Source organism: Pipra filicauda, unplaced genomic scaffold (assembly GCF_003945595.2).
Source record: "Pipra filicauda isolate LSUMZ 115617 unplaced genomic scaffold, ASM394559v2 scaffold157_size4220110_pilon, whole genome shotgun sequence".
In the NCBI taxonomy this organism is placed as follows: Eukaryota; Metazoa; Chordata; class Aves; order Passeriformes; family Pipridae; genus Pipra; species Pipra filicauda.
The window spans coordinates 35,569-53,456 of NW_024104073.1; the positions used below are offsets into that span (position 1 = coordinate 35,569).

The 17,888-nt window shown below is 37.0% G+C and overlaps 1 protein-coding gene across 2 annotated transcripts in view; it reads right to left on the bottom strand.

Moving 5' to 3' along the window:
- Window positions 1-1,758: 1,758 nt before the first annotated feature.
- Window positions 1,759-17,888, bottom strand: part of BCKDHB (branched chain keto acid dehydrogenase E1 subunit beta) — a 117,397-nt gene continuing 101,267 nt past the window's right edge. For both annotated transcript variants that reach the window (XM_027734991.2, XM_027734996.2), the window contains exons 10-11: window positions 10,093-10,245; window positions 1,759-3,528 (exon numbers count right to left, since the gene is read on the bottom strand). In XM_027734991.2, the coding sequence (XP_027590792.1) occupies window positions 10,105-10,245 (141 nt within the window). In that variant the 3' untranslated portion in view covers window positions 1,759-3,528; window positions 10,093-10,104. The remainder of the gene's footprint in view (window positions 3,529-10,092; window positions 10,246-17,888) is intronic.

A 17,888-nucleotide genomic window follows, 5' to 3' on the forward strand; every position in this document is an offset into this window, starting at 1 on the left:
TACTGGGGATTTGAGCAATTTATTTTGAAAATCAAGGAATGCACCAATCTCAGTGCTGGCATTTTATGCAAGCTCACAGAAAAATAGTCAGACATCAGCTATCCAAGCTCCAGAAAACAAAGGGCTCCATTTAGATGCCTGAATGCCAGCATCTAGTGCCATTTGAGATGCCCTAAGGCACCCAAGATACACATGGGGTTGGCAGATATCACATAGGACTTATGGAAGCAGAAGCTGGAGCCATGGAGCCTATGCAGGATACCCCAGGGTGTCTCAAATGGTACTTGATGCCAAAGCATAAGCAACCAAATTAAGTTTTAAAAATCCTGTTTATACTGAAGTCAGCTGTATGTCTCCCATATCCAACAAACATGTATCTTGCAGAGTAGCTAAGCAGCAAAAGAGCTACAAAGGAATTGCATCCTTATTTTGGGTCTGCTGAAATCTGGCAGAGCTTACAGACTGTGTCAGCTTATTTTGTTATGAACATATAATGCTCACTGAACCCCATGAGCTGCTGTGATAACAATCTCTGCCAGCTTGCTGAATGGATTCCTTTCAGTTGCTGCCTCTGAAGTTATGTGGCTAGAACAGAGCTTCTGCAGTATACCAGTGCAACAGAAACATCAGTTTTTAGCTTCGGGAGCAAGAAAGTTGTCAGAAAAGATTAATGGCTCAGAATTGATTATCAGACTGTAGGAGCAGAAGGTCATTGTGTCAAGACTCCTGGCTACTGCAGTAAGAATGTACTGCTGACTAATCCTCTTATAAACACGTGCACTGCCACGAGGAGGAATACCTCTAATGATTTAAATCCAATTTGTATTAATCAGTGCACTGTTTATTACAGTGCAGTTGTCATGGCACTACAGTCTTAATGGAGCTAGATGACAGCAGAGGAGTATACAAGTCTTTCATCTGCAGTTAATAAATCTGGGGTCCCATGAAGGCTGTGTATGTCTTTTAAAGAATTACAGAACAATTTACGTTTGAAAAGGCCTCAAAGAGACCAAACATTATCCCAGCATTGCGAAGTCCACCACTAAACCATGTCCCTAATGTCACATCTACACATCTTTTAAATACCTCCAGTGACAGTGTCTCTGCCAACTTCCCTAGGCAGCCTGTTCATGCTTGACAATGCTTTTGGCGAAGATCTCAGAACCCAGCACTAAACTAGCTACCATAAGTATTTCCAGCAATTAGTGTTACATGAGCATGGCTAGACAGGTTAATAATTTTCTGGACTATCAGTAAGGGGTAGTGACATGACTTTTCCCTGAGGAGTTACTTAGAGTGAAACAACCAATAGCCAGGTTAAATTTGAGAATATTCCACCACACATTTTTTGCAAAATCTAATTCATCTAATTAAAAGACCTAAGTGGTGAAAAACCAGAAAATATGATTTGTCTTTGGATTTTATTATTAAGGAACTTAATGAAAATTTGTATGTACTAGCATACACCTTCCTGTCCAATTTAGAACTGTAAGTCATTTTTCCATAACACGCAGTTTAAACAGTCTCCATCCTTGAGCACAGGTTATGTGAGTGAATACTGCCATCTAGGCAGGCTTTTGGGAGCAGCACCTATTTCTACAACATTATCCACCTCTGCCTAGGAAAAATATTCTATTATCCAAAACAGAGGAGAAAGGAACGGTTTTTTTCATACTATTAAAACCAACACATCGCCAGTCACCAAAAATACAAAACCTGTCCCTCAACCACATTGTCACAGTCCACATTACGAGCAAATATTTTCTACGTGTTTATTAAGAAATATATTATTCCATATTTCCATACAGGTTAATTGAACTTAAGCTTTGTATTAAATTAGAAATTGCTTTTATCTATGAAAACTGTAAATACAAAGTATATTGTATTAAGGCTATTAATTACCAAATACATTTTACTATGGCAGTAATATAATTGCATCTATTTTATATGCTTTGAAATACAGTAACAGTATGTTTTTAGAAGACAGTTACTAAAATATCTATTGATGTTCTACAAAGACAGAAATAATTTTTAAAACCATTTTACTTCATACAACCAAAATAGATTCCATCCAGCAGGAAAAAAATATAAAATACATAATGCATCTATTTTATTTAAAACAATAAACAAGTTCTATACATGGCATTTACAGGAGACTTACAAGACTTCACTAACAATCTCATTTTGATTGGAGACATTAACAACTAGCTTCACTATCAGTTGTGCGATTCTTCAGGGAATGCACAAACTACGAATGCAGAATATTGCACAAAATGGTAGTAAGACCCAAAAAGATTATCATTTAGCACTTTCCATAGATACAAGTCCTTTGAACATGACTTTTTGAATAGAGTTCTGCTGAGGGCAAGCACTGCCACATATTACAAAAAATTAAGTACGCCACAGGGATTGCTCTTGAGGTTTGGGAGAGTGAGATAAGAGTTGCCGAGGAGCTCTGAGACGCACGCCACTGAGATGTTGGCGTGTGCACCTTGGCATCCATTGAGGACAGATTTCCCTTGGATGTCAGTGGATCTGCTCAATTAACAACCTCCCATGTGATCAAAATGGGTGATAAAAGGGCATGGGATGAAAATCCACAGTGAAGTTATCCCCCTCAGCTTCCTCTCTGGCATGTTTCAGCTGACACCTTGAGGATTGTCCCGAGCAGCTTTGTGTACAAAGGTATTCTTCTTTCTCCCTGAAAATATCCATGTATAATCATGGAAATGTGATTATCTGGCTACTGGCATACATCTCCCCAACCCCTTTGCTCATGCAGCATGACACTGGTTTGTGCAGAGAGCAAAGCAACCAAAAAATTGGGAAGTGCTTTTTGCACAACTGCTTAGTAACAGACACATCACATATCTGGAGGAAAAATAATTAAACAAAGATATTGCAGAAAGAGTGTACCAATTAAGCCTCTCACCTATAGCAACAAAGCAAAAAACTCTCCCTTCCCTTTTCAAGAAAAATAGAGTTTCCCCTTGCAGAAAGGAAAATTAAGTATTACAGACTATCATGCATGAAGCCACTCAACTGAAAGACAGTTAATGCCAGTAGTTAAAGCAGGTCTCCACCACACAATTTGGTCTGGCTGTCTAAGATTTATTTTGCTGAAAATACAGTCACATTCAAATCACTTCTTTGGGTTTTTCCAAAACAATAGCAAAACTAAGAGACAACATGAGCATAACATGTTTTATTGAATAAAATTCTGCTTCTAATATTTACACAGTGAAGTCTAGAGATGTAACCTAGTGAAGCATGGCTATGTGTAACATACATATGACATCTGGAATATCTTTAAATACATCTGAAACTACTTATTATAGCAATCACCTGCCCATCACTGATTTCAAAATTAAGGAAAATTTGAAGTTTCTGAAGAGTAGCCAAGATGAATATTAAGGATAGCCGAGTTAAAAGAAAAAAGTCTGCTATGTAAATTCCAAACCCGAAAGATCTGAATAAAGTGTCAAGAGTTTTGAAGGTAGCTTCTGTATATCCCTGTTGTTCTCATCTCTGCAGAAAAAGATGACAAAACAAATTATAAGTCTCAAGGCTGAAAGTAATATCCACACCTTAAAGACACAGTGCCCTCCACGGTAATCTTACTTATTAAATTCATAATGTCTTAACATCAAGGTTGTGAACTATGACAAAATACTTACTCATTTTTTATTAAATACTATTTAATTCTATACTATTTAGTTACTATTTTTAAAGGTGCCAAGGTAGATCCACAGAAATTAGAAATGCTGTGACCGATGTCTAGTGTCAACACAACATTAATTATTGCCATGTATGCAAAAATTTTATGAAGTGTCTTCCATACCACTCTAGAATGTTAAGCAAAGTGTTATGTGTTTTTTCTGGAGCTCTACTAGATATACTATCATTCTACTATTACAATGAAGAGGGGTCTTGTAAAAAAATTATAGGCAATACCTTTCCTGTTTACAGGGTTGTTTTTTTAAGATAATTTCCTTATTGATCTTGCATAAATTCTCAGCAAGGTTTGAATGCAAGTAATAGACTTGTAACAGCCATACTAAAAGACTAACTCATAGCTCTAATAGATTGTTATCTTATATTTGGACTACTCACTAGTTGTAAATAAGACATGATTCACTGGCTATTTGCATGATTTTTGTCATCCAGCAGGAAAAGATTATAAACCAGAAATGCTGTGTCCTACTCAAGCCTCTGCAGACAGCCTGGGTTACAGACAGCGCATTATTAGGCAGGCATTCTAGCCTGCCACATTTGCAATTTCTGTGTTGAAAAAAAGCTGGTTGTTAGTCTCAGGTTAAAAAGATCTTGCACAGTCTCTCATACCTTACTTACCAAACAGGGAGAGGAATTATAGTTTTCCGATACCTCAAGTTAACCTGAATAAAGTCCTGACGAATAGCCAGGAGTACAAGGAAGATACAATTATGAACCAAAGCACCTGCCAGGTCCCTTCCTGTTTCCCAGCACAACCGACTTCAAATACGTGGTTGGAAAGAAAACTACATTTAAATCAACGACCTGACATCCCCTAACATCACCTAACCTCTAAGCACCAAGATTAAACTTTCCATAAAACAGTTCCGTAATGACGGTCAGTGTGATAGCTTTGCATTTTAAGAGACTATATTTGTAACAGTAATTATGTCTCTCCATAAACACACACACCATCATGGAGGTAAACTGTAAGCTGCCAAGCAACAGCTTTAAAATTCAGAATTTGACAAGAAAACAAAATATGCAAATGTGGTAGTAAAAGCTGCAAAAGATAACAGAAAAGCACTTAGCTATCTGCCATTTCTAAGCTACAGTCACCCCTCAACAAATTTGTGTATCATAATAGTATATTTCATAAAATTTGTGGTTATTTTCTTCTGTTTCTTCTTTTAGGGTTTTTCCTCTCCCTCAAATGAACAGCTAGACACCATCCCATTTACACAGGAAATGTATATCCATCTTAATCTCACTGCTTCTTTTATCTTTATCTGTTTTCCAACTACAGAGAGTTATCTGGAACACAGCTGTCTACCTGGAAGCTATTTCTCTTATAGCTAACATAGCTACAAAATTTAATAACTAAGAAGCTGCTGAAAGATAGAGACTTTGCTCTTGCCTGTCTCATCAGTAAGGTATACAGGATGAATTGACAAATGCTGCCTTTAAGCAGGAAATCCATTTGTGCTGTCAATCTCAAGATAAGCAACCATCCATGTGTGAGATGCTGTCAACACAGGTTGAATAAAACAAATGTACATTAAGATAATAAGGGTGACTTTAGAAATCATTAACTGCAGCATCCAGCTTGAAACCCTGCATTAGCCTCAGACAAGAAGTAGTAAGTTAATTCAGGTGTCTGAGAAGATCCTTTCTGGGTTGAGGTACATTTGTGTACACAGATGAATACATTTCAGGAAGAATTTTGTTTGTTAAGATGCAGATCTCTTCTTTGTAAAGCGAGAAATTCTTACTTGGTGAGTAACGGTAGAAAGACTTTGATACACCAATACCTTAAAAGTATAAGTAAAATAAAGTTTGGAATTGGCATGTCAATGCTTTAATATAAAAACTGTTTCCGGGTCTAAAGACAACTTTCAAACAATGGTAGAACATGAAATATCATAAATAAAACTTGGTGCTATCCAGTAACAAGAGGAGGGAATCATATCACTGCAGATTTCATTAAATGACATTTCAGGTAGCTTCTCACTCAAAATACAGAGATTTCAGGACATGTTAGAAAGGACAATCTGACATATACCATTGATATATTTGACAATTACCACTTGTGTCTTTTTTCCCACAGCCTACCTTAAAGCCACAGATGAAGTAATTCTTAGTAAGCTGTCAATTAAGAGAGAAAAGAGGAAGGCAGCCAGCCACACCACCAGGTTGCATCTAACAGAAATTACTTGAAGGCCAAGCAACACCTTAGTGAGCTGTGTCGGTTTTGGTTATGATAGAGTCAATTTTCTTCACAGCTGTGTTTCGGATTTGTGCTGGAAACAGTGTTGATTTCGTTATTGGTGAGCAGGGCTTGGTGAGCATCAAGGCCTTTTCTGTTCCTCACCCCACATCACCAGCGAGGAGGGGCAGGGAGTGCATAAGGAGTTGAGAAGAGACATAGCTGGGATAGCTAATCCCAACCGACAAAAGGATATTCCATGCCATATGGCATCATGCTCAGCATATAAAGCTGGGGGGAAGAGGAAGGGGGGGACATTTGGAGTGATGGCATTTGTCTTCCCAAGTCACTGTTATGCATGATGAGGCCCTGCTTTCCTGGGGATGGCTGAAGACCTGCCTGCTCACGGAAAATGGTGAATAAATTCCTTGTTTTGCTTTGCTTGCATGCACAGCGTTTGCTTTCCTTATTAAACTTTATCTCAACCCATGAGTTTTTTCACTTTTACTCTTCCAATTCTCCCCCCCATCCCACTAGGGGGAAATGAGAGAGTGGCTGTGCAGGGCTAAGTTGCCAGCTGGGGTTAAACCATGACACCAGCTTGACCATGTCTGTAACTCAGAAGTTAACCTACACCCCTCTTCACCACAGGGAACTGCTAGCTCCTCTGCCTTTCCAGCAGTAGGACAAGAAGGGGCACAACTACTCTAACATCCAGAAGACTGACTGTGCTCAAATCCACACAAACTGTAACACTGTTTCTTAGAAATGCTCTCCCTACACATGAGGTGGTTTGGAACACATAAACTTCATCACTCCGTATCAATGGCAAGTAATATCACTCATAAATGTTACCATGAGTACAAAAAGAAGCAAATGTAAAGCAATCCTTCAATTTCTCAGAAACAGAAATGTACTGCCTTATAGGTAAACTGTGGAGTCGACAGCAGCATGGAGATCTACTGCAACTACTGTGCTAAGCACATAAGGCCAATGTGTAGCACGCAAAAAAATAAAGGAATACTCCTCTGAAATGTGCCTTACAAAAAGGCACATTAAGGTTCCCTCGTAGAAAAAACTCTGAGCAGCTCATTCTGTGACACTAATATCTAGTCATACCAATCAAAAGATGTGGTGCTATGGGCCCCAACATCTAGATGTTTTGTTAGACAAACCAGAAAGCAGAATTTTCTGTGTCTTTATACTCTTTTCCAGACAACGTCTAATAAACCTGCTCCTTGATATGCTAAATCCACATTTTCAGCTGGCCAATAACCTCCTCCGATATTCGTGTGTGGTCCAGCCCACAAGAGAAATGTAAGTATGAATGCAGATGGCTGTAGCACTATACCTGATGAGAAACTTGTTTAAACATGTCTTAAAATGGCTCTTTGTGGTCCCTTTGCAAACACGTGTTTCTTCTTCCCAATACCCCCCCACAGCAACTGTTATCTCCCATGCAGGAGTGTCCTGGGAAGATGTCCCGAGGCGTCCCATTGGTCCTTTGTTTAACCCCTTCCTATTGGCTGTTGACCCTTTACCTGATGGTTTCTTTTGTGTGACCCTGAACTTGTGATTGGTTCCCCTTTGACCCTCCTAAAAGCCTTATAAACCCCTTCCCAACAATAAACTCCCTCGTGCCTCCTCTCCACGCCCGGTGTGCTGTCTCTGTGCCTGCCATGGAGCCACGTGGGTGCTGGGGGGAGGGGAGGGCACCTCTCCCCTCCAGGCTCGGGGCCTGAAAAACCCTGTTTCTGGAGTTCCCCTTCCCCGTCCCACAAGACGTCGGAAATGGTTCTTCAGACGGAGAAGGAACTAGAGCTGGGCTCCCCCACGTCGTGGATGGGGAGAGGGAAACCCATAGATGGCTTTTCCACTATCTAGACCAGGTTTAGTGTGGACTTCCAGTGTGGAAACTGGATTGTATGCAAATTCAATGCAATCTCAGAATCCACTTTTTTCTCCTCATAACTCCCTCACTTCAGCAACCCATGGAGGAACAGGGGGTTAGCTAAGTCTCTGAACCACCAAATGTCTTTGGTTAGTTTCCCTTTTCTTACAGAGGTAAGAATATTTGGTCCTTTGGTTTCCTCTGAAAAGGAACAGATCAGAGGCTACCTAGCACAACCAGTAACTCGCCTCAAGGAGTGGATACAACCAACCCATTCTCTTTAGGAAAGCCTCCCTGCCTTTGTTACAGAGATGCCAAACAAAAAAGAAATAAGAGAGCATTGACTACATAATCTACAAAAAAGGTCACAGATCAGAAAAGAGCTTTTGTTTAATTCTAAGGAAATAGGGGGGGCATTAGGCACTGCTCAAAAAGAGGTGATTGTCCAGCTCTACTCTGTGCTGATGCATCCTCACCTTAAATATTGTGTGCAGTTTTGGGTGTCACAATATAAAAAAGACATTATGCTATGAAAGAGCATCCAAAGTACGGCAACAAAGATGGTGAAGGGCCTTGAGAGGAAGCCGTATGAGGAGCTGCTGAGGTCACTTGGTCTGTTCAACCTGGAAAAGAGGAGACTGAGGGGAGACCTCATTGCAGTCTACAACTTCCTCATGAGGGCAAGTGGAGGGGCAGGCACTGATCTCTTCTCTCTTCTGGTGACCAGTGACAGGACTCAAGGAAACAGCATGAAGCTGAGTCAGGGTAGGTTTAGGTTGGATATCAGGAAACAGTTTTTCTCCCTGAGGGTGGTTGGGCACTGGAACAGGCTCCCCAGGGAAGTGGTCACAGCACCAAGCCTGACAGAGTTCAAGAAGTGTTCGGTCAACGCTTTCAGGCACATGGTGTGATTTATGGGGTGTCCTGTGCAGGGCCAGGGGTTGGACTCAATGATACTGATTGGTCCCTTCCAACTCAGCATATTCTATGATTCTATGAAATGCTCTTATACGTCAGTAACAGCTGATTTTTGAGAAAAGTGGAACTATAGTATTTTTTGGAGACACTGCCTCACTGGTACTGTTCCCATTTCTCATATAGTCATTCCACTACCACCTATTGAGGGAAAACAAACAGGGTGGAATGTAAAAATGTCTCCTGAAAGTAACTATGCATATAAAGGATATTAACATTATGGTATTGACAACCTTCTATCCCCAGCCCTAAATTTAATTCACAGTTTAATGTACAGGTAAAATGGACAGAAGATGGTACCCCTAAAATAGGGTCCACCTTGGCCCTCCCATCTTTGGTGTCAATAGCTTAAAAATCCCCTGCCTGCCCACTACAGATTCTTATTCCAAAGAAAAACAGGCCAGTTGTTTTCTTCTTTTCTTTTTAGTTCAGATGTACAAGATCCATCAAGACTGTATCTCAAAAACTAGGCTAGTTGGTTCAACTAAAGGAAGTAGAGAACAAATTGTATTGACACATTTTCTACACTGTTAAACTTTGGTCAGTAAACACCAGAAGTTTTGGTGCACAACACTAAGTCCTGGTTGGGCACTGAACGGTCAAATGCTACTTAATATTACATTACAATGAAACAGACGAAAGATGTTACAGACTGTGATTAACAGACATGTCATAGAAATATATATTACGCCACAGTCCTGGTACTCTGCAAACAAATCTTCAGGCATGATCAAATTACCTAAAAGATTATAAAGAAAAATTATTTTTAGATTAAATACTGAATATTAGTCTTATAATTGTACTTGAGCAGAACTGTAAGATGCTACAGATACTTCATGTCTTTTCAATGGTTTGTGTATGTTTGCAATGCAGAGCCAATATTCAGGGAAAATTGGGCATTATTAGTACCTTGCAGGATTACAGGCCACCCTGAAGAGTAAAAAATTATAAAATTTAACACAATGGTTTGCCTATGAAGTAACTCTCAGTATTCTAACAGAGATGAAAATATATTCTCTCCGTTAGTATTCCTTTCACCTTTCCCTTTGCATTTTTTTTTCACTTCTCAGGATTCAAGACATTTAATTTCAAGATTGATTAAGCAAGTAATTAATTTTAAACACTGACTTCAATGGCAGCACTTAAAAATATTCAGACACCTTTAAGACTGAAGGCCCAAAGCCATAAGAGGCAATTCTTATTATAAATAAATAAATAAAAGAGTAGCACTATAGCCCCAAACCTTGCAGTTATTCTGTCTGTTACCTTCCAGGTAAGCTGTCAGTTATAAGATGTTATTTCTCACCTGTACTACTGCTCAGTAGTTAATCATCTTTTGAAGAGCATCATAGCATTTCCATTTGTCTGGGATGTAGAAAGGCTCAAAGATGTGAGGGAAGGGAGTGTCATAGCCACATACTCTTGCAATAGGAGCTTCTAAATTCAAAAAGCATTCCTCCTGTTAACAGAAATACAGAATAAATGTTAGTGAGGCCATTATTTTCAGGAGTCTTGCTTCACAAATTGAGGTCAAATGAACTCTGCCAGACTGACAGTCCTGGAAACTCCAATCTTCTATTTATATCACTGAATAAGTAGTCGAGACCAGAATAGTGCTTCCTTTTGCCCAAAGGTCCATATTAAAATAACAACTTGTATTAATGTTATTTTCATTTTCTACATGTGTGCTGCATTAAATCATAGGCAGGTTATATTTAGTACATCTGCTATACATCCAGACACCTGCTGCCAAGAAACAAATATTTTAGGAACAAAGGAGTAAGAGTCTCTTTCCTATGTCACTTTTAAACATATAGAAAAATTACATGATCTAAGAGTGTGTATTATTTGTTGGATACATGAACATCATATTCAAACTTCTTTGAACTCTAAAATCATTAAGACTCTGTCTAAGCAATAAGAAGTTATGGAAATTATGAATTTGAACTCCAGTGGATTCGCATATCACCAACCTTTGAGTCACACACATGCTCTACACAAAACCCCACAGCCTGTGTTCTACTTGGAGATCAGATTTGATAACAACTGCAAGAGTTTCATTATTTGATCTAGTAGGGCACAAAATATTACAGATACACCATAGTAATCTGAAAGTAACCTGTAACATTATCAGCCTTAATAACCAAATAAATAGTGGAGTTTCAATCTTATTACTCGCAAGTACCAGAGTGATGGCATGGACCACAATAATGTGCAAGAAGCAGATGTAGAAATAACTTTGCCAGATCAAACTGATGTTGACGCTAATTATCAACTCCCATTCTCCTAATATCTTTAGTATATGTATTCGCTTTCCGAAGCAGACAAACCAAGAGACAAAATATGTCTCATCCTGGCCCCCACTTTATGGACTGCAGCAACTGAGACGTCCTGGCCAACTTCCCCTGTACTTGGCTCAGTAAAATGGAAGATGAAGTATTATCTACTGGTCTTTTCCACCAGTCCACAAGGAAAACAGTTAAAGAGCTATGCTTTTCTACAGAAAAGAGTTAAGTGTTTTCTCAGACTGATGAACTGTTTTGAATGCACGTTGCCTTGCAGTCCATAGCAGTCCAACTCTACTTACTGTACTTTCTACACATCACGACATTTGGCAGTATAGGAGGTATTCATAAAACACTAAGATTGTAACCTTTCACTACAGCTACCACTTTGGTACATTGTGAAGTGGATATTTCTGAAAGACAGATGGAAATAAAAAAGCCAAAGAAGTTGTGTGATTGCATACAGTGTCATTACATTTATTAGTGAACTAATTCACCTAAAAAACTTCAGAGTCTGAGTAGATCTGAGGTAAAATATATGCAAACACAAATATTTTTGAGCTCCATTTTCAGGCACTCTTTTCTTTGTAAAATGAAAGATTCACATTAGTACAAAATGCTGTGAAGTAGAGAGTATTAAATCCTTTACCTGTGCACGAGGTAAATCATGATGTCCTACTCTAACCTGCTGGCAAGGGTATTTTTGATACTAAGCAGTCCTTGATTCCCATGCTGCAACTGACTAATAAGACAAGGCAATAGCTTTTGGACCATCCCAAAACCGACTGCCCAGACCATCAGTTAAGTTGCATTACCACAAAACATGCAAGTGTATTCTAGACCCACAGCTTCCCAGTCCTGCACTGCTGTTTCCAAGTACCCGACACAGACCACTGCCTAGGAGAGATTTCTGATTTACATTATAACCAGCTCAGTCCATCCCAGATGAAGGTTGGAAAGTTCATTAGTTTCACTGAAAATATTAAGTGCAATATTCACAGTATATTACTACCATCTTTTTTAAAATACAACTAATAAAGTTAATAAACCTTATCAGTTCATGGGGGTTTGATTTACCTCTGGAACCAGTTCTAATTTATGGGACAATATATTCAATTGTGTCCTTTAAATCTAAATCAAACAAAGCTTTTTCACAATGCTACAGAATATGAAACTGCCTGCTTGATGGCATTAACTTAACAACTGTAATTTGAGTAAATTACATTCTTCATTAGATGCCATCATGCTTCGAAAAATCATAGTGTTAGCAAGATACATATTTTGATATAGAAAAAATTATATAATCTATGGACGTATTTCTAACTAATCTTCCTTTTTGCACTGAAAAAGCGCTTAAAGTCAAGTGATCAGCCCACCAAACAGACAAGAGTCCACTTCATCCCAAATATGATACTTCCCCGTCTGCTGTTCATACTGCTGTGCCAGATTTTTTGCATCTGTGCAGCCACATTGTAGAGAAACGTGACAGAGAATATTATACAGAACTCCCAGCTCTTTTTAAGACTAATTAGCAGATATCCACTGTACAAGCCTACTAGAACAGGCCTATCACAGTATTTAAAAGTGATAGAATGTCAAAATTTTAAAATAAGCGGATTTACTCCATATTACTTGCACTTATAAGGGCTGGTGTTAGTCCAAAGCACTCTTGCACAAGAGAGGAATGGAAACTTACAGCCTTCACTAAGTCCCTGCATATTTCAGAGAGACTGTTTAAACAATCTGACATCTTTCAAGGAAAGACCTTAGAAAAAAAACTTTAAAATTAAATGGTTTTGGAAGCAAAGTAGTAGGCATGGGATTTCTGATTCAGAGTAAAATGGTTTAAGCTCAGTTTTGAATATCACTATGAAAATCACTATATTCAGTAAGATATCCATAACTTCCAAAATTCAACTGAAGTAAAAAAATATTGTTAGAAAACTAAATGCTTACAAGGCAACAGATACAGTTATTAGTCTAATAAATCTAAATTTTCTTAATAAAAACAGATCAGACAAAACATTAAATTGCTGTTCTTCTTGCTCTGCTTCCTAAGTGCAGAGGCCAAATTCTAGCCTCAGTTATTCAATATGACCTTTGCCAGTTACCTTCATTTGCCTGATTTTCACCCAAAGCTTCCTGGAATATACATTATTATATTCTACAAAGGCATTTTAATTGGTCACACTATTTCCTCTCAACATTTGATGTTTAACACACACTTAGGAAGACCTTTCAAAACAACTTAAGCGCACAAGTCCCACTAAAAATCTCTTCTTAAAAGTCATAGCAATCACTCAAATGTATCCCACACACCACTTCAAAACACTCTCATGCCTTGATTTTTAGAATAGATGCTAAAAGCAAGGACTTGATGGATGTTGCATGTTCGTATGTGAAATGGATCCTCCAGTACTGGGTACACTCCCTGTATTTCCCCAAATCATAATATTGTAGTATGCTAATATAGAAAGCTCTACTCAAGCCTTTTTTAGCTTTATTTAAGTACATCTTTTCCTCTTATCAGAGATTCAGGTACTCACTGCTAAATCAGGGTTCCGAGTGTAAAACTCACGACTGAGAACTGCAGACATTTATAGAGATATAAATTCGTACAAAAAGGCTAAAGTAAGAAAAACAAATCCACTATTGGGCCTTACTGGAAGAAAACATTACTCATCCTTCTGCAATGTACAGAAAAACAAAGCAATCCAGTACACAGTCTAGATGCTTTTAGGCATATGGCCAATAAGAAAATAGTTAAAGAGTTTCTTGCTCCAGACCATCCTTCCTCTGAAGGGAATTTCTAGCATTCCACAGTCATACTAAACAAATCTTCAAATGCAAACACTTTGGTAAGTAAGTACTGGTAAATGAGACTATTAATGCATACCTAGCAAGTCAGACAAATTCAAACTCATATTTTCCCCCTATTTTAGTCTTACCCTCCTTACTTCCATGTTTTTGGAGTCTATTCCATTTTTCCCCTCTAACTGACATGGATTAAAATCAGTAAAATGGATATTTTATTCTTTTTATTTCTACTGCTCTGTAGAATACTCAGTAAGTGAAAAAGTTCTTTAAAAATAAATTATTTCTGCAGCATTTTTTGTCCCAGGGGTCTCCCTCATATTATTCTTATTTTGCAACACTACAAGTACCCCAAAAAATTAACAGTTACAAGAATGTCAGATGACGACTATATAAGAACACTGATTTTACAACTCCTTTTTCAGTACAGGAATTTACTTTCTGTAGGATGATAAACAAAAAGTTGATACTAAAGACTAATATGAATAGGAAGAGTTTGATACTATTTTAATATTTATTTTGGTATTATAGCTATTATAACAAAAAGAAGACTAAACATAAGGTTAAAGTCCATTACAAAAGGCAAACCATAGGAACATTTTTCATACAAGACTACTTCTTCTTTTGCTGAAAATAACTACAAAATTTATAGTCAGGAATTCACATGACGAGTTGCAAATTTTTGATTAAATTGTGGTCAGTTCTGTCAATGAGAACTCTGAATTTTGCAATTTCATCTATTGATTATAAAATTTTAAAAAACACATATATGCTTGAAGAACTTTTCAAGAGAGAAAACTCTTATCACATCAGAGTTTCACTTTCTGTTCTGGTATTTTTGTTCTGATTTATTCAAGCTGTTGCCATAAACTAAAGTGTGGGGCTCAAATAGTTAAGAAAACTTATTCCAGATCACTTTGTTGATGAATGTTATGTATTACTATAGAAATTATTTATATAGTAATATCTATTTAAATAGTAATATCTATTACTATAGAAATCTATTACCACTACTAAATTATCTATTACTTCCCCATATGGATTTCTAACTGCAAATTACCTACTATTGTAAGAATAAGATGAAACCTACTATAGGTTAATAACAAACATGAGAATCTCTTTTACAAGAAAATCTATTCTTTATCTCACAGCTTAGATAAAGATTTTCAAAAGAAGCTTTCCAAAGAGGTAGTAGATCAAACCCCATTTTATAAAAGGTGGATTTCATGCAATAAAGCTGAGATCAAAGATTAAAGGTCTTTTTCTTTGGTTTCTGCTTAAAAAGAATGCCTACTCTGAACAATTTACTTTCAATAACAGAAAAGTGAAGCATCTGTAGTTTTCATATGTTTCTCAATTGTAGTACAGTACTTTCCTTCACAGTTGCAAGCACCAAATGCTACACATTTCGAACATAATTTGCTTTGACAACATATATATGTCACACTCTTATGAACAGTTCCTTCTATGGGCTACGTAAGTACTATACAATACACTCACGAGATACTTTTAAGTTCTGTCTGGAGATATAGATAGTGAAAGAGAGAGAGAGAGAGAGATTTTTATTTTTTTTTAGAGGAACACTTTTTTTCCAACAGCTTAGCCATTTTCATCTTAAAATATTTTTTATAAATCTTTTCTTGATAGTTACAACAGTGACACAATTTTTCCTTTGAGAACTCTGCAGTTATATGTTTTAAATATTTTATTTTTATCAAAGAGGGTTTTCCTTTATAAATCACTTTAAAACTACCTCTTTATAACTTAGCACAGATTAGTAATGATTCATTTTATTTGTTACCAGTTCTTTGATATTAACATAATTAATATCTTGTCAAATACAGAAGAATAGTTCTCTGCTAAAATTATTTACCTTATGATTGCAAAAAGAGATATATTTTTACTTAAAAAATACTTCAGTAATTATAAAATAAGGAAGCACTTAGGAGGAAAAAGTCTGGTCTGTGTAATTCATTGGCTTGTTATCATTAAAAACCAATTAATGGCAAATATTGTCTTTAGAGTAATAAATCACATAAAACAATATTTATAGATGAAGTCAAATTTACTATATAAAAGATAAAGTATTTTAACATAAAATGAACAAAAATTCTCATTCATACACAGGTTTGAAGATTGCCTTCGATTTCATTTCAGCCAGCTTCAAAAATTAACAGAACAATCTTTAATAACCCAATGTAAGACTGGTATTGTTTCCTAAATTTTCTTTATCAAGTTAACAACACAACCACTCCAACAAACATTCACAGAAAGAAGCTGCTGGGATTAGAGCCTTGGCTTAATTTTCTTGGTGTTAGAACCGCACAAAGAAATCATGTTCCCCAGGTGTTTACAATACAAAACAAACTCACAGAACAAACAAAAACACCATTCAATTTGTGTCAAATAGCTTATCTTTATCACAAGAAGAGGTAAACGAATGAAAAGTAATTTCTATTTCTTCCCAATCTACCCTATGTTTTATCCAAAAAGGCTAAGATTTTCCATGAAAATTTTACATAACTTAAATCCACTCTGATGGGGGTCTAGAATTTAAATATACTCAATTCAGAATAACACACTGACAGAAATTCATTTCTTCCCAGTAAATATATAATCTGCATTGTTTAGGGTATGAGATGCAGCAGCCAGCACAATTCTTCTCCACAAAATAAATAACACAAGACAAATATGCTCAGGAAGAGGATGTAAGAGGATTTCCAGATTACAGAATATGCTACTGCCTTAAGTGAACCATAGCAATGCTCTTTCAGAAGTCAGGTTTTTGATAATTATTTTCAATCCACTAAATGGTCACTCCCTATCTTTTCACCCCAAGTACTAGAAATACTATTTTTTTCTAGGCAATTACTGCTGCACCATAGCTGAAATAGTCTAAGGTCTTTCCTAAAAGTTATATATACTATACATTATATACCCATTATATGACAAAATTATTCAAGTAGAATTTATTTCTTCTGTATAGCAGTAAACTGCTTTACAGCACATCCACTACAAATTATGTTATTCTATATGATATTCCAAGTTTCCCGTACACTCTCTTAAGTAGAATTATGAATATTTGCACCGGGACCCACATATTTTCTAAAAGCATGGCCAAAGCCCCACAGTTAGAATGATTTCCCAGGTCCATAAGTATCTGAAGATTCTTGCTTTATTTAGTTACTTGGCATTACTAACTCATCAGTTCAGTAAATGGTCCTGCAAACTGCTACACATATGTTAACAGGGGTGAATAATCCAAGAGAAACCAATGGAGCTAAAGTGCCTGCATAAAATTATTCTTATGCGAAAACATTTGCAGATCACAGGTCATTTTTCTGCATGAATGAGCAATGTAACAAACACTTTTTAAGATTTGCATTGAAGATTATCCTTCTAATTACATCCTACACCTTTTAATAACAAAGATAGAAATATCCTACCAATATAATGAGACTTAATACTTTTAGATCATCATTTATCACCCACCATTCTAATTATTTAAGTATTTTGTAAAAACATTTCCTGGTTAAGCTCAGCATGCCAGAAGTGACTGGAAGGATTTGCTGCCAAGAGTTTTAATAGTCAGCGAGTGGTATTTTTACTTTTACAGCTGTTGAGACAGCTGAAAGTCTTGCAAAGACAGCCTTGTCAGTCTATGTATCTGGCTCAGTAAAATCCTAATAGAAGTACTTCACTCAACACACACTAATGAAATTCAAAGGAAATGTAATTTCAGCTGCTGTTACTAAACAATTTAAACCAGCCTATTTCCCTTTCTATATCAAAGCATTTTCATCTTTGGGCAGCACAATGAGAATTATGCTGTCACTCTGTCACCAAATCCTTCACCAGGGCAAACTCAAAGTTTGGTCATGTAGCCAGGGAGAGACAAGTACAAAGGAACTATCCTGCCCTCCCATGAAAAGGTCGGGGCTTACCTAGTATTTTTTCAAAACATTTTTTAACATTACTCTCTTTGTAAAACAGGCTCAGAGCA